General features: G+C 39.4%; 1 protein-coding gene across 2 annotated transcripts in view; it reads right to left on the bottom strand.

Annotated features, from left to right (window-relative positions):
* INO80C (INO80 complex subunit C) overlaps positions 1-20,172 on the bottom strand; it is a 32,377-nt gene that overhangs the window by 10,975 nt on the left and 1,230 nt on the right. For both annotated transcript variants that reach the window (XM_085220529.1, XM_085220528.1), the window contains exon 2: positions 2,169-2,279. In XM_085220529.1, the coding sequence (XP_085076655.1) occupies positions 2,169-2,279 (111 nt within the window). The remainder of the gene's footprint in view (positions 1-2,168; positions 2,280-20,172) is intronic.

The following is a 20,172-nucleotide window of genomic DNA, read 5'->3' as shown; positions in this document are numbered from 1 at the left end:
ATACGAAGTAATTTATTTATGCCCCTCCAGAGACAAAAGATGCACAATATACTGTACTTCTTCTAAATGATCAAAGGACACAGATTTACAGCTTTACTTCAGAACAGAAACTGTTCTCAGAATTGGGGAGTTGCAGTTATCGCAGTTAATAATTACTACCTGCCACCTCAGTCTCATCAAAACTCAGCAAAGTTCTTTCTGCTAATGCACTTCTGCTGTGATTAGTTTATAAATTAGGCTGCTGAATCGCTGAGAATGATAGCAGGAAGGATTCAATGAGAAAGCTGTTTTCCGTAGATGTAAGATATATTCAGAAAAAATGTTCATGAGCTGTTGATGTATCTGTTTTGGCAATGCACATCTACTACAGAAAGTACATGCAAACGTTGCTCTGAGAGTAACACCTTAGTAGCAGCCACTGAAAATACAGGCTGTTGCAATATGAGATGGAAACAGATATACCAGCACATTCCTAATTCAAATTCATTAGATGAATTTTCCCCCCAGATCATTGCACAGCCACTACTTTTCAGCAATCTGGTATATTAAGGGCTGCTCTGAAACCCAGTGAAGCTGAGAGGAAGCATCCACCCAACCTCAGCAGGCCACAATCACACACAAAGTTTTGCTACTGGTTTGAGTCTCTCTCTCATCCATAATGAAAAGAAAAAGGAGGCGTTGTCCTCTGAACAGTTAACCAGAAGTTCAATGCTTACAGAGTAATCTCTATCGTGTTTCTATGTAACACCTGTTTAGAGATATGGGTGAGGCCAATAAAAAGCAAACACATTAAGAGATGCATGATATTTGACTCATTTTCTTTTGTTTAAGGTAAGCTGGGCTGGAAGAAAGTAATCCAAATTGTTGTTACAGTTCATACAGACAAAGAGCCAGTTAAACCTCAGTACATTTCTTCTCAAATTATTGACTGTATTCAGGATGATGACATTTTTATTATAACTGTCTATCAGTGCTGAAGCAGTTGTTAAAGGCCCCGCACATTCATTACAATTTCAAGCATGCAAACTTCTGTATTGCCTTCTTGGAAATGGGGATGTCCCTCTAAGAATTGAAGGCTCAGCCTGCCTTAAGGCAATTTAAATCCTATAGGGAAGCTATGTGGAGTGCCCCTGGGTACATATGGAGCTTTTCCACTAAACCCAGTTTCCCAAGATGCTAGTGCTCACTGGAGAATTAGCATGAATCAAGAACGCAGTTGTTTCTTTGACTGCTCTTCTTGTGACAGAAGTCTGTAAAGCAGGCACATAGCAACTTGCAAGTCAGAGATGAATTTTACACCCCCTGCCAAACCCTTGCTTAGTGAGCAGTGTGAAGCTGATTACTCAGGTTTTATGCTGAGGGATATTGCCTCTTATTCATACAAAATTAAATCTGGGATAAAATCCTACTTCCTAAGTACTGGCTTAAGACCAGCAGTCTGAGAAGTTTGCTTGCCTAGAAAGCATTAGTACATTGTGCCAATGAGTTGGCCCTGGCAGAACAAGATATTAAAAACAAACCCAGCAGTGATAGCATGACTAGCTCTAGCCTTCCTTCAACTTCTCCCCCAATTTCAATCTCACATTGTTTTAGCAGGCTGTATTTCATCAGCTGTCAGGGTTCACACGACTTCTGAACGCCGGAAGACGAGGCTTCTGGGGAGCACACAACATTTGCTTCTAAATCTAGCAATTACTGCAGGCGCAGACACCACAGGTCTGTCACAGTTTCAGGGAATAGGAGAGGAGCAAAATGCCAGCCGCTAATGACTATGTGGCTGAGTTTTAGTTCAATTATTTTGCAGCTTTCCCGGGTTAGGAGGTGGGATTTGTACATGCACAGTGGTATAAATAGTGCCTTCTAGTTCTGCTAGTTTGTGAGATACTGCACTATAAGGCTTCTGCACCTACCTTGATCTAGCAAGTTCTGTTCCAGAATTTAATACAGTAGTTCCCCTCTAAAAGAGTGCCACTCTCATGTTCTAATATGATGTGTACTTCAGACCATAACGTGGCGTGGACTTGAGGTGAGTTACTAAAGAACTGCCCATCTTTTATTTGGCTGTAAAGCTGACTTTCTTAATATTTACATTAGCAATGTGGTTAAACAGAAACCTAGGCAGGGTTTTATTTGAAGAGTTTAGAATTTCAGACTGTTCGTATACTTACAATGAAGTTTGGATCTTTAAATGGTAACGGCTTGACGGCTGTTTCCACTGATCCTGTGCTGGAGTCTGTGTTCAGAAATTTATTTTCATTGATGACCTCTCCACCTGCACTCTGAAAAAAGAACTCAGGCTTACTGCTTGTTACTGCAAGCAAGTTCAACCAAAGACTGCACATCTGCTTTATTACCAACCTGTTGCTGTTCAGCCTTTCTGTTTCTTTTGAATCTTTTAAAGATGCTGCATGGCAATGACAGCAGTGGGGAAGTATGACGCAGCGTTTGTCGAGTAGTTTACAATGACATAAAAAGGGGAGAAAAGGAATAGAGTGGCTGAAGGCTACTGACTAAAAACAGCATTGGTTTGATTTCAGTATTAATGAAAGCCATCTCTATGAAGTGCAAGACAGAATGCGAAACCAGAAGTAGCCTAAGCGTGTGCTGGATGTATCAGAGTGTTTGGTATTAAAGCACTGATGGTAACAAAGATTATAACATTTATAAAGAGTTGTCTCTTTTCAAGGTTCTAAAGAATAACTGAGGAATCAGTTTATACTGCATCCTTGACTTTGGTCATACTTGAACAAGGATTGAAGGGAAAAGAAAAAGATTTTATTATATGTATTATTTTTATAAGCAAACCTCCCAAAAGCTACATGGATACTGGTATGTGTTCTCTAGGCTATTCTCTATGGCTTATTTATTCAGCAGGAAGAGCAGTGGGAGAATGTGTGTGATTGGAAAGCTAAGAAAGTTGTGTGACAGTCCAACTGATTTCTGATATTTCTACATGGCTGATTCTGTGTTGTTCTTTTATGAGCACCCTACAAGTCTACGCTAACCAGAACGTGCTCACTTTACGTACTTAGATGTGCTAGTGAAATCCTGATCTGTATTGAAGCCAGTGAGAATTCTGCCACGGAGTCAGTAGTTCAACCAATACAATTTCATACTTTCTTTGTTCTTGACGAACAAAAAGCTTCACTAAAAGCTAAATCAAGATTTACTGAATGGATGTTTAAAATGTTTCTCTACCTTTAGATAGATAATTAGATTAAAACAAAAAAAGTTTTTCCATGAAAATCTACACTGCAAAACTTTCTGTGTTAATACACGCTCTTAAGTAGGAGAAAAAAAGGATCATTATTACTAGTGAATATGGGAGTATCCCTAGACTTTGGGACTACATAGCAAGGTCCTCGAGCCAGCATAGAGTCACAGAATGGCTTGGCTTGGAAGGGACCTCAACGATCATCAAGTTCCAACCCCCCCACCACAGGCAGGGTTCCCAGCTGCTACATCAAGTGCTAGATCAGACTGCCCAGGACCCCATCCAACCTGGCCTTAAACACCTCCAGGGACGGGGCACTATTGCTCTCTCAGTCAAAAAACTTACCCTTGACATCTAATGTAAATCTCCCCTCCTTTAGTTTAAAACCATTCCCCCTTGTCCTATCACTATCTACCTGTGTAAAAAGTTGATTTCCCTCATGTTTATAAACTCCTTTATAAATTAAGCATGTCCTTCTCCATGTGATTACAAAGGAAGTGTTTGTATTCATAACTACATGCATAAGTAATTACAGGATTAGGAACTATACGAGCTGAACTCTAGTTTGGGGAAATACATTAGTTACTCAACATACTGTAATACAGCAAAGAGAGCTCTTACATATTCAAAGAAAAGAAGCTGTCAGGTAAAATGGTCATGTTTCTAACATCTTATTAAAATAAAATATATGAATAGGGATGATCTGTTTTCAAAACCACAGTTGGACTCTGTAAGCACACGCTACAGGGATACTGTCATAGTAACAGCAGTGAAGGAACACTGAAGCCTATAGCTAAAATCTGATTCTTCCCTTGCTGAGGGCAATATCAAAAGGCAATGACTGTCACAGAAACAAAAGAAATGCAAACGGATGTTTAGAAACTGTGTGTGATGTGAATGAGCAGAGAAAATCCTGTCTTAAGCAATCCTGAATAGAGTGACTTTATACAACGTGTTGCCAGACTTCTGTGTTCTTGCAAATGCACCCTTCCAGCACTTTGGATTTCAGCAGTGAATGTTACTTTACCGTTAATCTTGAGAAAGACAAGGCTTGATATACAAGATTATTTCTGATGAATAAATTACCTCTGATACTTTTAATCAGCAGTACAAATTCTGTAACTAGAGCACTCACAGTTGCTCTTCAAAGCCTTTTTGCCTTTAATTTGATATCATTTGGTCTGTCTTAAACCCAATCCTGCAGTTTCTGATTAATTACTTCATTACTTTTGCCCCTTCAATGATCTATTCCTAAATATTCCACTGTTAATGAAACAGGTTTCAAGCAGCATTTGAACAATGTCTCATAACAATATCTAGCATTTTGAGACAGAGTAAACAGAAATGGACAAATAGTAAGGGGCAGGAAGCATCCTTGTACACTCAGTGCTTAATTTCTGTGTACATATTACACTTGCATCCTCACTGGGTTGTTCTCTGTGGGTTCAGTGCTAATCTTGCTGGCATGCTGGGCAGGAAAGCAAGGAACTGTTCCTGGCAGAACAACTCACAAATGTAAATTTGACATGTCGTTTCTTTTCCAGACCACCTCCTGAGGGATTTCAGGTATTAGTGCCACCAAGAGTCAGGATAACTGACGCTGAGGTTGTGGGTTTTGCCTGTGCACAGTGGCAGAGGCAGCAGGTTCTGGAGCAGCAGGTGCTGCCTTCCTGGGCCCCATGAGCATCCACGTCATCCCCTGATCCCACTAGGGCAGAAGCAGAGCAGTAGCTTTGGGATCTCTCCTAGACAACTGGAAAGCAGTGGTTCCCTCTCCAGTTCCTCTCCTAGGTAAAGTGGCAGGCTGGTGTGCAGGACTGCAAAGCAGTCTGCAATTGATAGCACAATTTGGGAGCCTTGTACGGACTGGAAAAAAATCAGATTGAGTATTGTGATCCCAGTTAAAACGCAGGGAACTGAGATAAAAGACATACTGTAGAGGCATGCCAGTTCACTCAGTCAGCATTGCTTGCGTGAAGGCTCTGATTTATAGCAGTAGCACTATGGAGGATTGATACTCAGCAAATGTGCTTTTCTTTCTGGAAGAGAATTAAAGAGTTCAACAGGAGCACTGCTTCCAGAACAACGTACTGCTGCACAGAGCTCCAGTGCAGCCTGCAGCTTCCCAGCTGATACTTTCTGCAGGTTTTCAGCCCCGAACTGCAAGTGTCTGAACAACCTACAAATTGTTGTCCAGCCTGTTGTAAAATGTTGGGATGTAAAGTTTAAGAAACATAATTTATTGTTTCAGATTTTCGGTGTGGTTTCTTTTTAAAGCTTTTACAATGCCAAGTGAATTTTAACCAGTGCAGATCTACCAGTGCAGATCTTTGTACTGCAAAACCCATCCTTCGTGAAAGTAAATAATATGCTGACAAATACAATACATTATTTAGAGCCTGAAAGAAGATTCCTCAGTGAACAATTACTGCAAAGTAAATGTAATCTTTATCTTTTAACATAAGTTGAGCAAAACTCTCTCAGCTGTGCTTGTTTACCTGGTCATTTTGTTTGTAAGATACCATTCATTCTTCACTGTCATACGTTAGGGAAAAAAAACAGGAATGAATTCAGATTCCCTTTGTATCCTATCAAGGGATTGCAGTCTCATCAGTGCAATGAGGAAGTGCATGTCTGTGGGGAACACGTACTGCTCAATGTGTGCTGTAACCCTCAGTCACGTGCGGGGGAACTTCCCCTTCCTGTGAAATTCACAGCTGTTCTTCAGCACATTTTCACTACCCGGCCAGCTACCCTCTGCCCTATAATAATCCCAAATGCTTTGCAGTGAGGCTGGAAAGAAAGCATAACCATGGGCTGAAACTCTTCATAGCGGTTTTAAACTTTCTTTTTAACTGAAAAAAAAAGTGAAGGTGTGATTATAGTACAGCTGAAGACGCTTACATTAGTTTACTCCAAATTAACAATAAAAAATGCCATCAGTCACCACATTCAGTCATTTATCCCTTCTCACCAACCCTTCCCCTGACTGTTAACCTCCGTGATCATCTGTGCTGCCACCTCTTCCCAAGTCCCATTGGATATCAAGAAAAAAACTTCTTTACAGAAAGGGTTGTTAAGCTCTGGAATAGGCTCCCCAGGGAGGTGGTTGAGTCACCTGGATGTGTTTAAAAACCGTTTGGATGTGGTGCTCAGGAACATGATTTAGAGGAGGGTTGTTAGAGTTACAGTAGTATGGTTAGGTTGTGGTTGGATTTGATCATCTTGAAGATCTTTTCCAACCTGAGCAATTCCATGATTCTATGTCACCTCCCTCTGTCCTCCTCTGCCTCCTCTTTAGAGCGTCCTCATTAGCCAGGCACGGAGTAACCTCAACTGGAATTGCACGCTTTGAAAGGTGGTAGGCAGCAGGTCAAAGACTTCTTATGGGACCACTTGTACAGTTTTATTCCTCCCATAAAATTGTGTTTATGTGCTTTAGCTGAATTTTAACCACAACCACAGCATGACAGGTTGGCAGCATATTTCACTATTAATAGATGTTACCCTTCTGGGATAGAGTGGAGCAATAGTGGGAAGTGTTCCTTCTGTTTTGCCATTCTTTTCCTAAGACTATCTATCAAGTTTTCAGTGCATGCCAGTTGAGTGAGATGCATTTCTCTCTCCCTTCCATTACAAATGAGGACTGGATGATGGCCACTCACTGAGGCTCAGGGCTTCATGTGGCTATGAGACAGCAAAGGGTCTAGAAAGGAAAGACTTGTGGCAAACACTCAAGTCCTACAAGTTTGTCTGGAGAACAGACCTGAGCTAAGATTTTGCTACCTTAGCATTGATTTCTTTTGAGTAAAGCCAAACCCCAGGAATGAGTCTAGCTTGGATCCTACTGCATATGCTGTCTGTACTGGGAGAAAACTCACATTGGGAGGCTGTCTATTTGCATGCTAGTTTCAATCTTAGATTTTGGTAGATCTGTTAATTTTTTTTTCAATATATTCTGTTCCAAATTCCCTACCGCAGATGTATTGGTTTTCACATGATTTCCAAAGCTTGCTCCATCTGTCTGGTTTTAGTTAGGGAGAGCACAAGCAGAATTTGTAGACCATGGACGCCGAATTCTTTGTTTTGGCTATTTCCAGGTGGAATCAGCACCATGGGATTTGGGATGGGTGTCTCTGATGGGTTTGAATATTAGGTAGAATGAGCTTATTATGAAAGTGCTCATCTGAATCTTTTTCTTTTTTTTTCCCCAAAGATGAGAACTGTATAACAGACTATATAAGAAACATATAAGTTATGAAACAAGAGAACCAAATTTTGAAGACCTCAACTTGTGTATTTCTGGCATCCTATCAGTGTATACCATGCATGTCATGCCTTAGAAAGAAACGGGATTTGCACATTACTGAAGGTACAGTATGATCTATGATCTAGCTATTTTTGCTAGATGTCACAGTTTCACACAGCAAAATTTAAAAATAGAATTTTAAAATAGAAAGTAAACTGTACAATGTGTTGGCGAACAAAACTTAAGTGCATAAATAAATTCTGTAAGAACCAGAAAGGGAGTTTCTAGTTGAAGGAAGGAAAACCAGTATGGTAAATGCTGATTATCTGTTTTCTGCAAATCATTCTTTAGTTAGTTTTAACAGTATACTGAGTTGAGCAATTGAAGTTGTCTCTGTAGTTTTATGCTTTGGTTTTACGTTGAAATCCATTTTCTCTGTGTTCAGCATTTCTAATTCTCTGGCGCTGTCTTACAGTGATGTCTAGGGGGCTGTAGGTCACTACTGAAAAATAAGTGATAAGAGCAGTCTGGTTCTAAATGAAGCACTCAAACTCGCTGATAATAGTGCCCCAAGCACCTACTTTGGGTTGCTGAGGAATCTCCAACATTTGTATGTGAAGCTCAAGAAATTGTTAAAATGATTTTTACTTGGTTACTTTTGGCAGCTCATTTTCATAATCATAATACTGCAAAGAGATTCTTTGTTTCATTGACACAGTTGCGTTAACTCTGCCTCAATACTACTATTTGTCTATTTATTATTATTATTATTTGGTAATAGGTTACTTTTAAAGCAGCAATATTCAACTTGTAGAAAAACTGACTGAACTTGAAGCTTTGGTTAAGTTCTGTGACATCCTGATGAAAATGTGGCATGCAGCCAGGGAAGAAAATGGTAATTTCTATAAGAAATAGATAATACCTGTATTTTCCCTAGCAACCAATTACAGTGAGTGATAATGCCATGCAGGAAAAGGGCACAGACGTCACCAGATCACAGCAGCAGTGATAGAAGCAGACTTTCCAAAACTGGGAGAAGATTTTGAATGTCAGCTATTTAACAGAATCCCAGCTAACACTGCACCTAATGGAACACTGAAATGAAGCCTGATAGAATTTCCCTTGCCTTTTCTGTGGTGCATGGTAGTGTTTTAGGAACATTCTCCCTTCAAAATGATGAAACGATTTCATCTGCTTATTTTGGGGCAGGACAAAAAAGATTTCAGCTCGGAACTCTTTGAATGCCAGAAAGGAAAAAATCTTGTGTATTCACAGCAGATTTTGTTCCCAGTACTGTAGGATACTGAGAAACTCAATTTACTAAACACAAGAGAACTACAGTGCAGGTCAATGTTCTTGATTTCAGCTGGCTAGTAGAGTGGGCACTGTGTTCAGTCACACACACAGTGTAGTTTGGGAGAAAATCCACCGAAGTCAGCGAGTTTCATTGATGCCAACTCTTCCTAATGGAAAAGACAAGGCTCCTGGTGCAGGTTTCTACCACTAGAAATCAAAAGGAAAATCATAAAGGCCTGACAACAAAACCATTTTTGTTTAAATTAGCATACTTTAAAGGAGATTTCTGAATGGTTATAATAGTAATAGTTTTCAATTCCAAGTGTATACGACCACATGACCCCCAGGTCCCTGTCCAGCACCTTATCTGTGTGTGCCACAAAACCTGCCCACTGGAAGGCAGCACTTCTTCCCTTCTAACCTGCTGAATATTTGCACTGAACATCAAGAGCTAGCAAACGATGCAAATTAATTCCAAACATACAGCTAAAATGCAGAAATAATCCACCCTTTCATACACCTTGTTTGGTGTATGAAAAGGAGACTGGGGGTGTGGGAGTGGGACATGGAAGAAGTTTCAGCTGCACGCTAAATCAATGAAGATGCTAAATAAAGACATACACACCGTCCAGAAAGCAATCTTCCCATTATGCTTCCACACCGCTGTTTGGAGATGAGTTAAAACATCTTATGTTCCAACTGCCTTAGAAAGGCTGAATAAAATTTTACTCATGTGCTAAAAGATTGGACTGTCAGAAGGTGATGGATGGCTTTTCTATGTTCTCTGTAGGGCATTTCAATACCATAGACTCCAAGTGCTCTTGATTAAAAGGCGACATTCCCATTTAGGGTCCCGTCACTACCTGAGCTTCAAACCATTATCATTCACCTGCACTGGTGCTTCCACTGACAAAATACTTACCAAAATGTATAAAATACTAATTACTTTAGTCACTTTGATAGAGGTATAAAACAGCCCGAAGCAAAGCTCTATTACATTGTGTGAGGGATTGAATGCAGAATTAAAAATGCAGCCAAAGGGAGGGTAAGATTTTAATTACATTCCTACCTCTCAAACATTGCTTGGAAAACTAGAAGAAAAAGGCCTAGCAATTTTGTGACACGAGAGCTGCCTTTTACTGGTGCTGCTCACTTACAAAAAAAAATATCCAGGAAAACTCTTCAACATTACTGAACTTTCAACCATTGACTAACAGTCTTCAACAAAAGCTTTGATTTCTCCTCAAGAGATTTCAGATGCCAAACATATTTTTCCATTTTAAAACTTCCAAACTTGGACAAAGTTTTGTAACTCACAGATATTTTAAGGTAAAAAGAATATTACTATTTTCTATGGGGAAAAGCCTCAAATAAAATGTAATTGGGACACAACTGTGAATAGCTGCACACTATCCCAGAAAAGTGTGGTTTAATTTGCATTTGCCACAAAGCTCCCTTTGGCTTAAATAATTGCAAAGGAACTCTCACTTTCGGATTTCACTTTGTGGATTCAAACTATTCCTTGTTTATAATGTCTGACAGTTTTCTTTATTAGTTTTCTTTATTTCTTTATTTTTTATACTTGAAAGGAGCGTATAAACATAAGGGGGAACGGCTGTTTATGATGGTGGGTAGTGATAGGAGAAGGGGGAACGGCTTTAAACTGAGATAGGGGAGGTTTAGGAGTAAGTTTTTCCACACAGAGGGAGGTGCACATTGGAACAGGTTGCCCAAGGAGGTTGTGGATGCCCCATCTCTGGAGGCATTCAAGGCCAGGCTGGATGTGGCTCTGGGCAGCCTGGGCTGCTGGTTGGCGACCCTGTACATAGCAGGGGGTTGAAACTAGATGATCATTGCGGTCCTTTTCAACCCAGGCCATTCTATGATTCTATGATTTGATTCTATGATTATTAAGAAAAATGTAACTTAGACAAAATTGTGAGCTGAATGGCATGCTGAAGCAGCTTTGGAGCTAAAATTTTAGTGTAGATTGAACAAAACTTTTTTTTCCTGTTTTTTGCAACTTTTAGGCCCTCTTTGTATCTGTCTTAATTGTCACTTGAAACATACAAAAATTCTTATTTCTATTACCTTTCTGCTAACTATAAATTCTCATTTTATTTCTGTTACGTTTCTGCTAACTATACTTCCTGCTGCCACAATGCATGAGGAAATCTCACTAATCTTACTGCAAAGACTTCAGTCTCAAGTTACTTGCATGAGATGTTTTCCATTTCTGTTTAGGTATTTGAGACTCATACCGACACATGATGTCAGAAAGGCAAATGTTAGGTAGAATCATGCAATCATTAAGGTCAGAAAAGACCATTAAGATCATCTAGTCTGACCATAAAGGTACAGTGGCATATGAAATAATTCACTTCTAAAGCAATTTAGAGTAAAAATGTTTTTTTTTCTATAAACTTCAAAAAGTTACCAGAGGTACATGATATTAGAGAGCAGTAACTGTGTCACATGCTCCAAAGATCTAACAGCCTCAACACCAAGCAGTCCTGCTTTCAATAGCAGTTTCCCAAACTTAAGCAAAACTATAGATGCATTATCCTATGAATACATACATTTAACTGGATAATGACAAAAATAGTGATGACTGTACCAAAACAGACAACATATAGGTGATTTTAACTCCGATGAAAATAAGGTGATACAGGTATCCATTGCACACTATTCTGAGACTACTCAAGGAAAAGGAAGGAGAAAGCAATGCTAATTTGAGAGCAAATTTCTAAACGTTTCTGCAGAAATATTTGTATAAGCCAGTGGTTGTTTACTCAGTTGTGTAATTTTATGGCAGTACAATTCACCTTGTTGTCATATAGTGAAGATGAGGAACCATGGTACATCCTGGAAAGGGCCAGACGGTTTAGTGTTTTGCATATAAACTTGTATCCTGACTGCCTATTTTGCTGGATTTAAAGCAAAACAGAACTGTTACAAGACTTGACTTTCCCACTACATTATAATTAGTGAAGTTTGGTATCACATCCGTTATCACGGGTGAGAGAGAAACACAGTGTTTAATATTTTGATGGGTTTAACAGGGTTTTTTGAGAAGTTTTCCAAAATCAGTGATCTAGCAAATCAAAAAAATACCTTTTGGACAGATAGAAAGGAGGATAAAAGGACATTTATGTGGCTGCAACAAAAAACAATTCTGGCTGCTACAAATTGGACGTAGCAAAAAGTAAAGGAAAACTTCTGACCGATAGAGAATATTGAAGGATGCTCATTTGAGACTCAAATGAACACTGCTAGTTCTAGACTAAGTAAACAAAGGTGATTATCTTAAGGAATAAGGACTCTCCCTGCTGACAACCTCAGACCAGGGCTGAGGGGCCTGAATGTGCTGCGAGCATGTGAAGGTGTAATGGCTTTTTCCTGTTTTGGTTTCTTGACTTTTAGAGCTAACATATCTGTAAGAACATTGTGCTGTTCCTCAGAGGGAAAAGCAATTCTAGCAAAACGTTAAGTATTGTTACAGCGAAGGGGAATAATAATAATAAAACACAGTCTTTGAGTCTGGGGCTTCATTAAGACACCATGGGGAAGGTTGCAGTATAATTGCAGTACCCAGAGCGAGCTATTAAAGGACTGTAGGACTGCACGTCCAGGGAGAGCATGGACCCATCTTTATCAAATAAACCAGGCGTCTGAAAGGAGGTGCTCACTGAATCACAGCACGATGAGGCTGAAGGGGACCCTGGGAGGTGGTCAACCCACCTCCTTCTCTAGCCAGGGTCAGAAATGAACCTGGGCCAGGCGGCATGAGCACCTCCAAGTACAGTGATAGTATAACAGCTCTCTGGGCTGCCTTCCATGTCTCTAGTAAAAAATCAATATGCTATGAAATAGAAAATACTGTTTTTATTAACAAAAAGCTCTTTTGGTCATGAGCAGTCATATAACTCACGTTAATTACTGCCCTAATTTCTGCATGTTCTATTTCAGCAGTATTTCACTGTAGTCTTGATGGTTTCAGGGCATAAAGTTTCTAGGCAGAGGGGCTATCTTTTATTAAATACATCTGTTTATCTGGAAAATTAAGGCAAGCTTCTGGATGGACTCTATAACAACTCCAAAGAAAGATTTTTTAGGGCACATAACTTCCATACAGTTTTCTGCAGGGTTTTAACTCCCTTCTTTCTCAAAATGACAAGTATTTTCCTAACACTCTCTCCCTTCCCTGATTAACATCCCATGTTCCTGGGATGCCACTGACCTTTATTCCAAAGATGGTCTAACTGACTACCTAACTACACTCTAAGCAATTGTTTTCAGTCTGTAATTAGATTTGGAAGTTGCTGAATCGTTGCATGCTTGGACGCTTGCTTGATTTTACAACCTATTCCACTTAGCTGATGATATCCATAATTGTAAACCTTCTCAAACTTACACAGAAACTATACAGATGTCTCACCTTCTTCTTCTCACTCTTCTACTACTTTGGAAATGCGTAAATCTGTGGAAGCAGCAAATAAGGCTGTAGTGATATAGCACACAGCACCCTTACCAACATGGTAAGGTCTGTGCTAAGTAAGTCTGTGCTACAGTTTAATTACATATCACTCATAAAACGATTTCCTTCTTATCCATTTCAAATTAATTTTTTGGAATAACAATCATATATTTTTATTACAACATAAATACTTGTTATTAGATGGCATGTCTACCTAGCTTTTTTTAAATCATCATGAAATACATAAGCAGAAAAAAAAATACATAAAAGAGGCCATTCTGACAACTGTCCTCAATACCAGACTATGCAGTCATTCTCTTTGGAACAAACAGAATATCCATCCTCAGCTGCAGAGGAGGAAACATTTCCATGCCTCTCCCACTGCACCAGACTGGCTCCAAGCCTGGTGGTTAGGGTGTGTGTGGAAAAAGGGGCTCTGAGTCCTCTGAGGCAGAGGCAGGAACGGAACTAACTTCACGTGGGGGATCCAGCGAGCAGCTGGAAGGACACCTCACAGAAAAAAAGCAAGTATCAGTGCCCTAAGTGTGACTTCTGTTCTGCTTTTGAAAGAAAGGAATTAATATTGGCCTTCGAAAAGGCAGATATTCATGGTTCTGAATCCAAGTAGCAAGAGTTGCCTAAATCTTCAGGGAGAAGCAGCATCAGGACCCAGCCCTAGCATTTCCCTCTAGCATATTTTGGTGGCACAGAATCACCTCTAAGGGGCTGACAAGCAATCAGTAAGGCAGCTGAATCTTTGCCCTCCCTGCCCCTCCATAGGCAAGGGCACGGGATCTGCTAATGAGTCAGATCTTGAACTGCTGCAGTTTCCTCTCGGTTTGTTAAGGTAAACTAGTGAAACCTGCAGTGAAGTATCTCCAAGCTTAGGCAACAGCTCACTTGTAATGGAAAAGTGTTATTGTTGTTTTTTTTTTCCTGCATGGTCCAACTTCTTCCCTACGTTAGTTCCTGCCTAACAGATCCCCTGTGAACCAGCCCAGCTCACCAAGGCAGCAGAGGCACAGAGCATCTTCTAGGAGAGGGGAAGGTCTGCTAAGTACTGCTGAGGGCTGCGCAGGCCTGGTATGAAGCTGGCAAGGCTGTAAGGGTAGGGAGATGTGAAGGAGACAGTAGGAGACTGAGCCTCTCTCCTTTATATCAAGATAAATTACTAGAGTGGTTAACTGTGCCTCCCAAAATTGTAGGTGTGCTTCCCAGGGAGACAAGACATGCTGTTGATGGATATGAATGCTGCTGTGAGGGCAAGGTATATTTTGCAATGCAGTGTCACAATTTTTATGGCTTTCTACAGCTCTAAGCCAAAATAAACAACCGATGTCTCAATTCTGTGTTCTTGGAATGCTTAAAAATGTGTACAAAAGACTGCCATGCTACCAAATTAGTATCTCTATTAGCCTTTCTAATAAAAAATTAATACATTTATATAGCTGCATTGCTGTTTATATAACTGCATTGCCAATGCACTGCTAAAGAAAGAACTGAAATATTATCTAACATAAGCATTACACTTCACAAAAACATGAAAAAAGAACTGACAGCTATTCTATCCTGCACTACTTAGTTAAGTTATTCTAAGTTTTCTTTGGTTAACCTGAACCTTTTAATGTGCTAACGGGCCCCTCACATTGCCTTTCAGGAGCATTGCCTCTCAGACAAAATGTCATGCTAAAGTACATGTGTAAAACATTTTATAGATTGTTCTTTCTCTTTAAAAAAAAAAAAAAAAAACCATTCTGTTTTATCTCCTTGCAATAGAAGCAATGAACCATATTTATTATTTCTTTTAACCTTCCTGTATGTTTATTATGAATCCTGACACTGAATGCAATCACAGTAAGACTCTCCGCTATCTTCTGGCTAAAGGAAAAACTAAGTTCTCTTGCCAGGATAAAGGGAAATGGGTAAATAACATGACACCAGCATACTGATGCCCACAGTACTAGTCAACACACATATGCTTTTACCCTTCTACAAAAAAACTCTGCTGCTCAAATCTAATCCCATTTGGTAGGGGGACTGGTAGTTCTCAGAGACTGGCATAGACTGGTTTGGAAATTCACATGCTGCTACGATTACAGATCTTCTAAACCTTTCAGTATGTGACAAATGTCAAGCAAAGTCAGTGCTCAGCTCTCATCTTTGACAGTTTCCAGATTGTTACATAAATCAATCCCCTCTTTTTCTTAAAATGAAGCTAAACTTAAAACACACAACACTTTAGACACACTTCCCTACAAAATACGCTAATTGTTTTTAATTACTGTTTTTCCTGCAGTGGGACTGCAGGGATTCTGCCTTTTTAATAGGTTTGACTTCAGATGTGCAACTGACAGAAACCAGTACCTCAGGAGAATCCTGGCTCTCATTAGTGGACAGCCTGAAAACGAGCTGTTCCTTATAAGAGTACAAAAAACCTCCTAGAAGAGATGCTTTATATTTCAGCTTTTCACAGTCTGCTTTATCACACAGACTACTATCATCTTTTTGGTCACACGTGTTTAAAAGGGATCCATCTAAGTGATGACCCTATCTGCTTCATTCAGAGATCTGCCATTTCCGGGGATTTTCCGTGCTTTGTGGTCTGTTGATGTGCAGTGTGATGTTGCGTTACGATACCTGCCCATAGTACAGCTATCATAACCTGCCCACTGCTGCTCAAACTCTTGTTAGGACGAGGCAGTACAGTTTCAGCTGGATGAGTTCATTCTGTAAGAGCCAAGACTCTTGGGTAGGAATGTGAACAGGAGTGCAAGTGGCTCAACCTGAACAGCTCACCTCAGGAATTCTTATCAGTACCTAGCAATTGGCTGCAGTGTATCATGATAGCTACTCTGTATCCAGTTTAAAGCATTCTTTATCCATTTAAATCAATTTAATTAGGTTTGAGTTGACATCCCCTGGGAGCAGATTATGTCTTTGTTGGAAGCAAGCAGTAGCTTCAGATTGGGTCCAGTTCATCGGTTAAATTCATGTTTTTTCAGTTACTGTCATAACCTTAAGGGCTGAGAAATGTTTAAGCAGGAAAAAACAAAACAAAACAAAAAACTTCACAGCATAATGAAAAGACAGCTTTTTCATAAACTGGCACGTGCACATGTACTTTATACCTCCCTACTACTGTGTTGTATCAGGGTCTTGTTGTCTCTGGGCAAAGAGGTTGGAGAAAAACACAATTTGTTTTTTAAATTTCCAGCTACAAAAGAAAATGATGCTTTTCTCTTACAGAAAGTCTCATCAGGGACGGTATTATGAAAGTAAGGTTAGTGTAACACTGGTTAGGCCTGTAAACAAGGTCTGTATTCATAAGCAATTCATTTTTCCTGTCAAATCAGAAAATCATTATTACATTGTGCCATACTGCAGAAGGTTCTTGTCCCGAAGCACAGTGAAAGCAGCAGTTCGGTGCAGTGGTTGTAGTCACACTCTGTGATTCTGTGGTTAAACTCATCCTATCCTAACCTCATTTTTCAGGAAATTAGAGCCAGATCAAATGGACTCTTTAAAACAAAGTTATTTTTAAATTGATTTGATGGCTTCCTACTTACAGTGATAGGCTTGGTAAAACAGCAGAACAGGAGAACTGATTAAATTTACTGATGGTTTGGAGTCCAATTCCACGCTATTTATATCCCCGGGTAAGCTCTCTGTTGTTAGCTTCTGAATACATAACCGCAGCCATGCTAATATGTACATAGCTAAGTCCTGCTGAGAGTGCAGCTCCTCATCAGGTGATCTTCAGGTGACAACGACCATCATTCAGTTACATTTTACATAAAAAACGGAGTTCTAAGCTTATCTTAGAATCGTTCCTTTCATTTTAAGGTTGTGCATTAGCGGAACTTATTTAAGAGAACCTTACACCATTCTGACTTTTGTATTTTCTAACATTGTTGTAGAGCTCTTGTTTTGGAGCACAGAATGAGAAAAAGGGAAGATGAAATATACATATGAGAAACAGTTACGTAAAATGGTTTCCAGTAGCAGTGCTGCAATATTTGCAGGGATAAAATCAATGTATTTAATCATGTAAGTAATTCAGAAATACCATTCAAGTCTTGCAGAGGAGGAAGTTCAATCGTTATTTTCTAAATTGTACCAAAACTTGCTACAGAGCTGGAGAGAGAGGAAGCAGGAGCATTCTCAGTGTATTTCTGTAGTTTACGAAGCAGCTTACATCCGTTCAAAATGTGAGACAAACTTCGATATCATTCTCCAAGTCAGGCATTTACTGTACTTCATCACTCGTGTGTGAAGTTGTTTCACAAACATGTAAGCAAATGTGGCATTTGCCACATTTAGCGCATTTTCTCTCTTTGTCCTCTGACAAAATTATTTCCAAGTCCCTCTCTTATCTTAATGCAAATTCTGTCTTTGAAGCTTGTTAGCTGTCAGGTGCAAGCATTTTGCACACTGGTCACATCTTAACATAGAATAAACTCTTTTAGATGCTTCCCGTTTCTCTAAACATCTGTGAAAATACTGCTGTGAACATTGAGGTAGAGGAATTAGTGGCATTTTTTAGATCAGTATCAAAGATACTCATTCTCCCCCAGGTTAAGTAGTAGTAATTAAAAGGACAAGAGACCTAGAGACAAGTCTGCCCAAGAGCTTCTGTTACTTCTGTCAGCAGTGGAGCTGAACCAACACAGAAGCTATTGGAAATCATTGGGCAAAGACATCAAAGTGAATGGTGCTACGTAAGTCAAAAAACAGCACTGGTTTTCACACCTGAGGTTAACATTTTAATATACATAATAATCCTCAACACTAAAAATCATTTGCTGCTCATTAAAAAGACTGAGGTATTTTTCAGTGGCACAACTGCATGGGAGGAATAATTGTGCAAGGCTAATAGAAATGATGTAATCAATCTGCAATCATGGTTTCCTGTAAACTCATTTTTAATTTTACATTTGGTAAATACAGGCATTGTATCCAAAAAGCTTGTGTCTCCTTCCGTAGACATGACCAACAAGCTCTATGGGCAATGTTCTTCCAAAGCAAACATGACTCAATACCTTTGGGCCGGTAAGTCATACCAACTCCAAAGAACATTATTTGCTAATGCCTTAAAAGTGTATCTTAGAGAAAGTAGAAACTCATATTCTAGACTATGTGTCAGAGAAACATCATCAAAACTGGGTTTAAAACATCTGTATGCTGTGTGATCCTTGTGCATTCTTATACAGTACACACACAGTTACTCAAACTAGCTGATTTCTCAAGCAAGATTGTTTTATTAAAAATACAGCACATTTTGGGTGATTCTTTGAAATCTACAGGTTTATCATATCAGCACATCTTTCAGCATCAGCACTATGCTGATAGCTACTTGTGACATAAAGTTTACGAAAGAAAAGCAAGCTAATGCAACTTGCAGAAGTCACACTGAAAGAAAACATTTTTATTTTATTTCACAGTGACGGAATCAGAGATGTGAGGAAACTCAAAAGGGGCAGCATTAAGTGTATTAAGTGTATTTTGAGGTAGGCCATGCAGAAGTTACCAGTTAATGTAACACTCAAAAGCATACAATGTACTTCAGAGTACTTCAGCAGAGTCCTCAGATCCTAAGCTGACATTGCTGGTAGTTAAGAGACCTCTTGGTAGGGATCCTCCTACCTGCAGTGTGCTAATTAACTAGGGATATAATTCACTATTTTCCCAATGTCAGTTTGTTTAAAATAGAAACCATAGCATGCTGAGCTAAAGAATGATATATTTGGCACCTGAAAGGCTGAAATGAGGCTGTATGAGGCTGTTAAAAATATCAAAGAGGTTACTTAGGAAACAGTCAAAAGAGTACCAACTACTATGTCCAAACTTGTGCTGCACGTGGTGTGTATTAAGAGTGTGTACTTACCAGACAGCTGAATGAAGGATGTTTTCATGTGGCATTAGAGATAAACTAACTAGTTAATTAATTAAAGGCCACAATGACTGGCTACTCGGTACTTAATACATTCAGAAAGCGTATTTAAAATTCATTGATGACCTAGTCTCTGACTGATTGATCCACTTAAAAATTGGATAATTTATAAAATAGAGCATTAAGTGCCTGTTGACAGGCTGTATTCTGAAGAGCTCAGCAGGCTAGAATTACTGTTTCCTTGTGTCACAGGTTTCCTTATCCAGAAAAAGTACATTACTCAGCAGTTAACTATGGACTATGTAAAGCTTCTGGACTGCACAGATTAAATGAGGTACCGAAGAAGAATGTGATCAGGTGATCAATGTTTCTAACTCAAAAAATGCAAAGTCCCCATTTTCCATTTCGTTTCTATTCAAACTGGCTCACTCCAGAACTAGTCAGCAACATTGAATGCAAGAAGATCAACGAGCTGTTTCTTGTCCCATTTCTTACGTTAGGCACTTTCAGAGCCTCATTTTTTTTCTTCTCCTTATGGGATTGATCTGAGCTGCTGAAGTCAGTGGATGCATATGCTGACTTGAATGAGAAATTACACTCCTTTCTCCACTGAAATCTCTTGTGAGAAGAACTGAAAAAACTGTTTATCAAAAATCAGTTTGGGTAAGAGATCGTGGGTTGTCTCATAATACTGGAAGCTACCTATGGGCTTAAGTTTGATGTGAACTTCAGAAAACAGTTTTAGAGGTTGAAGTGCTGGAGAAGATTGTTAAGTGTAAAGGATTTTATACATGCATACAGACACAGAGCACTCTTTTCCATGCTGGAAATCCAGATTCTTATTGCTAATAGACCTTGAAAAAAGTTGTCAAATACAATCATGCCAGGCAGTAATTCTTCATGGCTGCAGTGCAGTTTGTTAGCTACATTAATCACTGTGGTTCGTACAGCCTCTCCTGGGGATAAGAGTGCCAGAAAAGGAAAATAAACTATGTAAATGCCACAGGGAGAAAACAAGAGTTACATGAGCATCGTTCAGAATATGG

This window comes from Meleagris gallopavo, chromosome 3, assembly GCF_905368555.1.
Source record: "Meleagris gallopavo chromosome 3, MGAL_WU_HG_1.1, whole genome shotgun sequence".
Lineage (NCBI taxonomy): Eukaryota > Metazoa > Chordata > Aves > Galliformes > Phasianidae > Meleagris > Meleagris gallopavo.
Note: the sequence above shows the minus strand (reverse complement) of the source record. Positions and strands in the feature narration are given on the sequence as shown.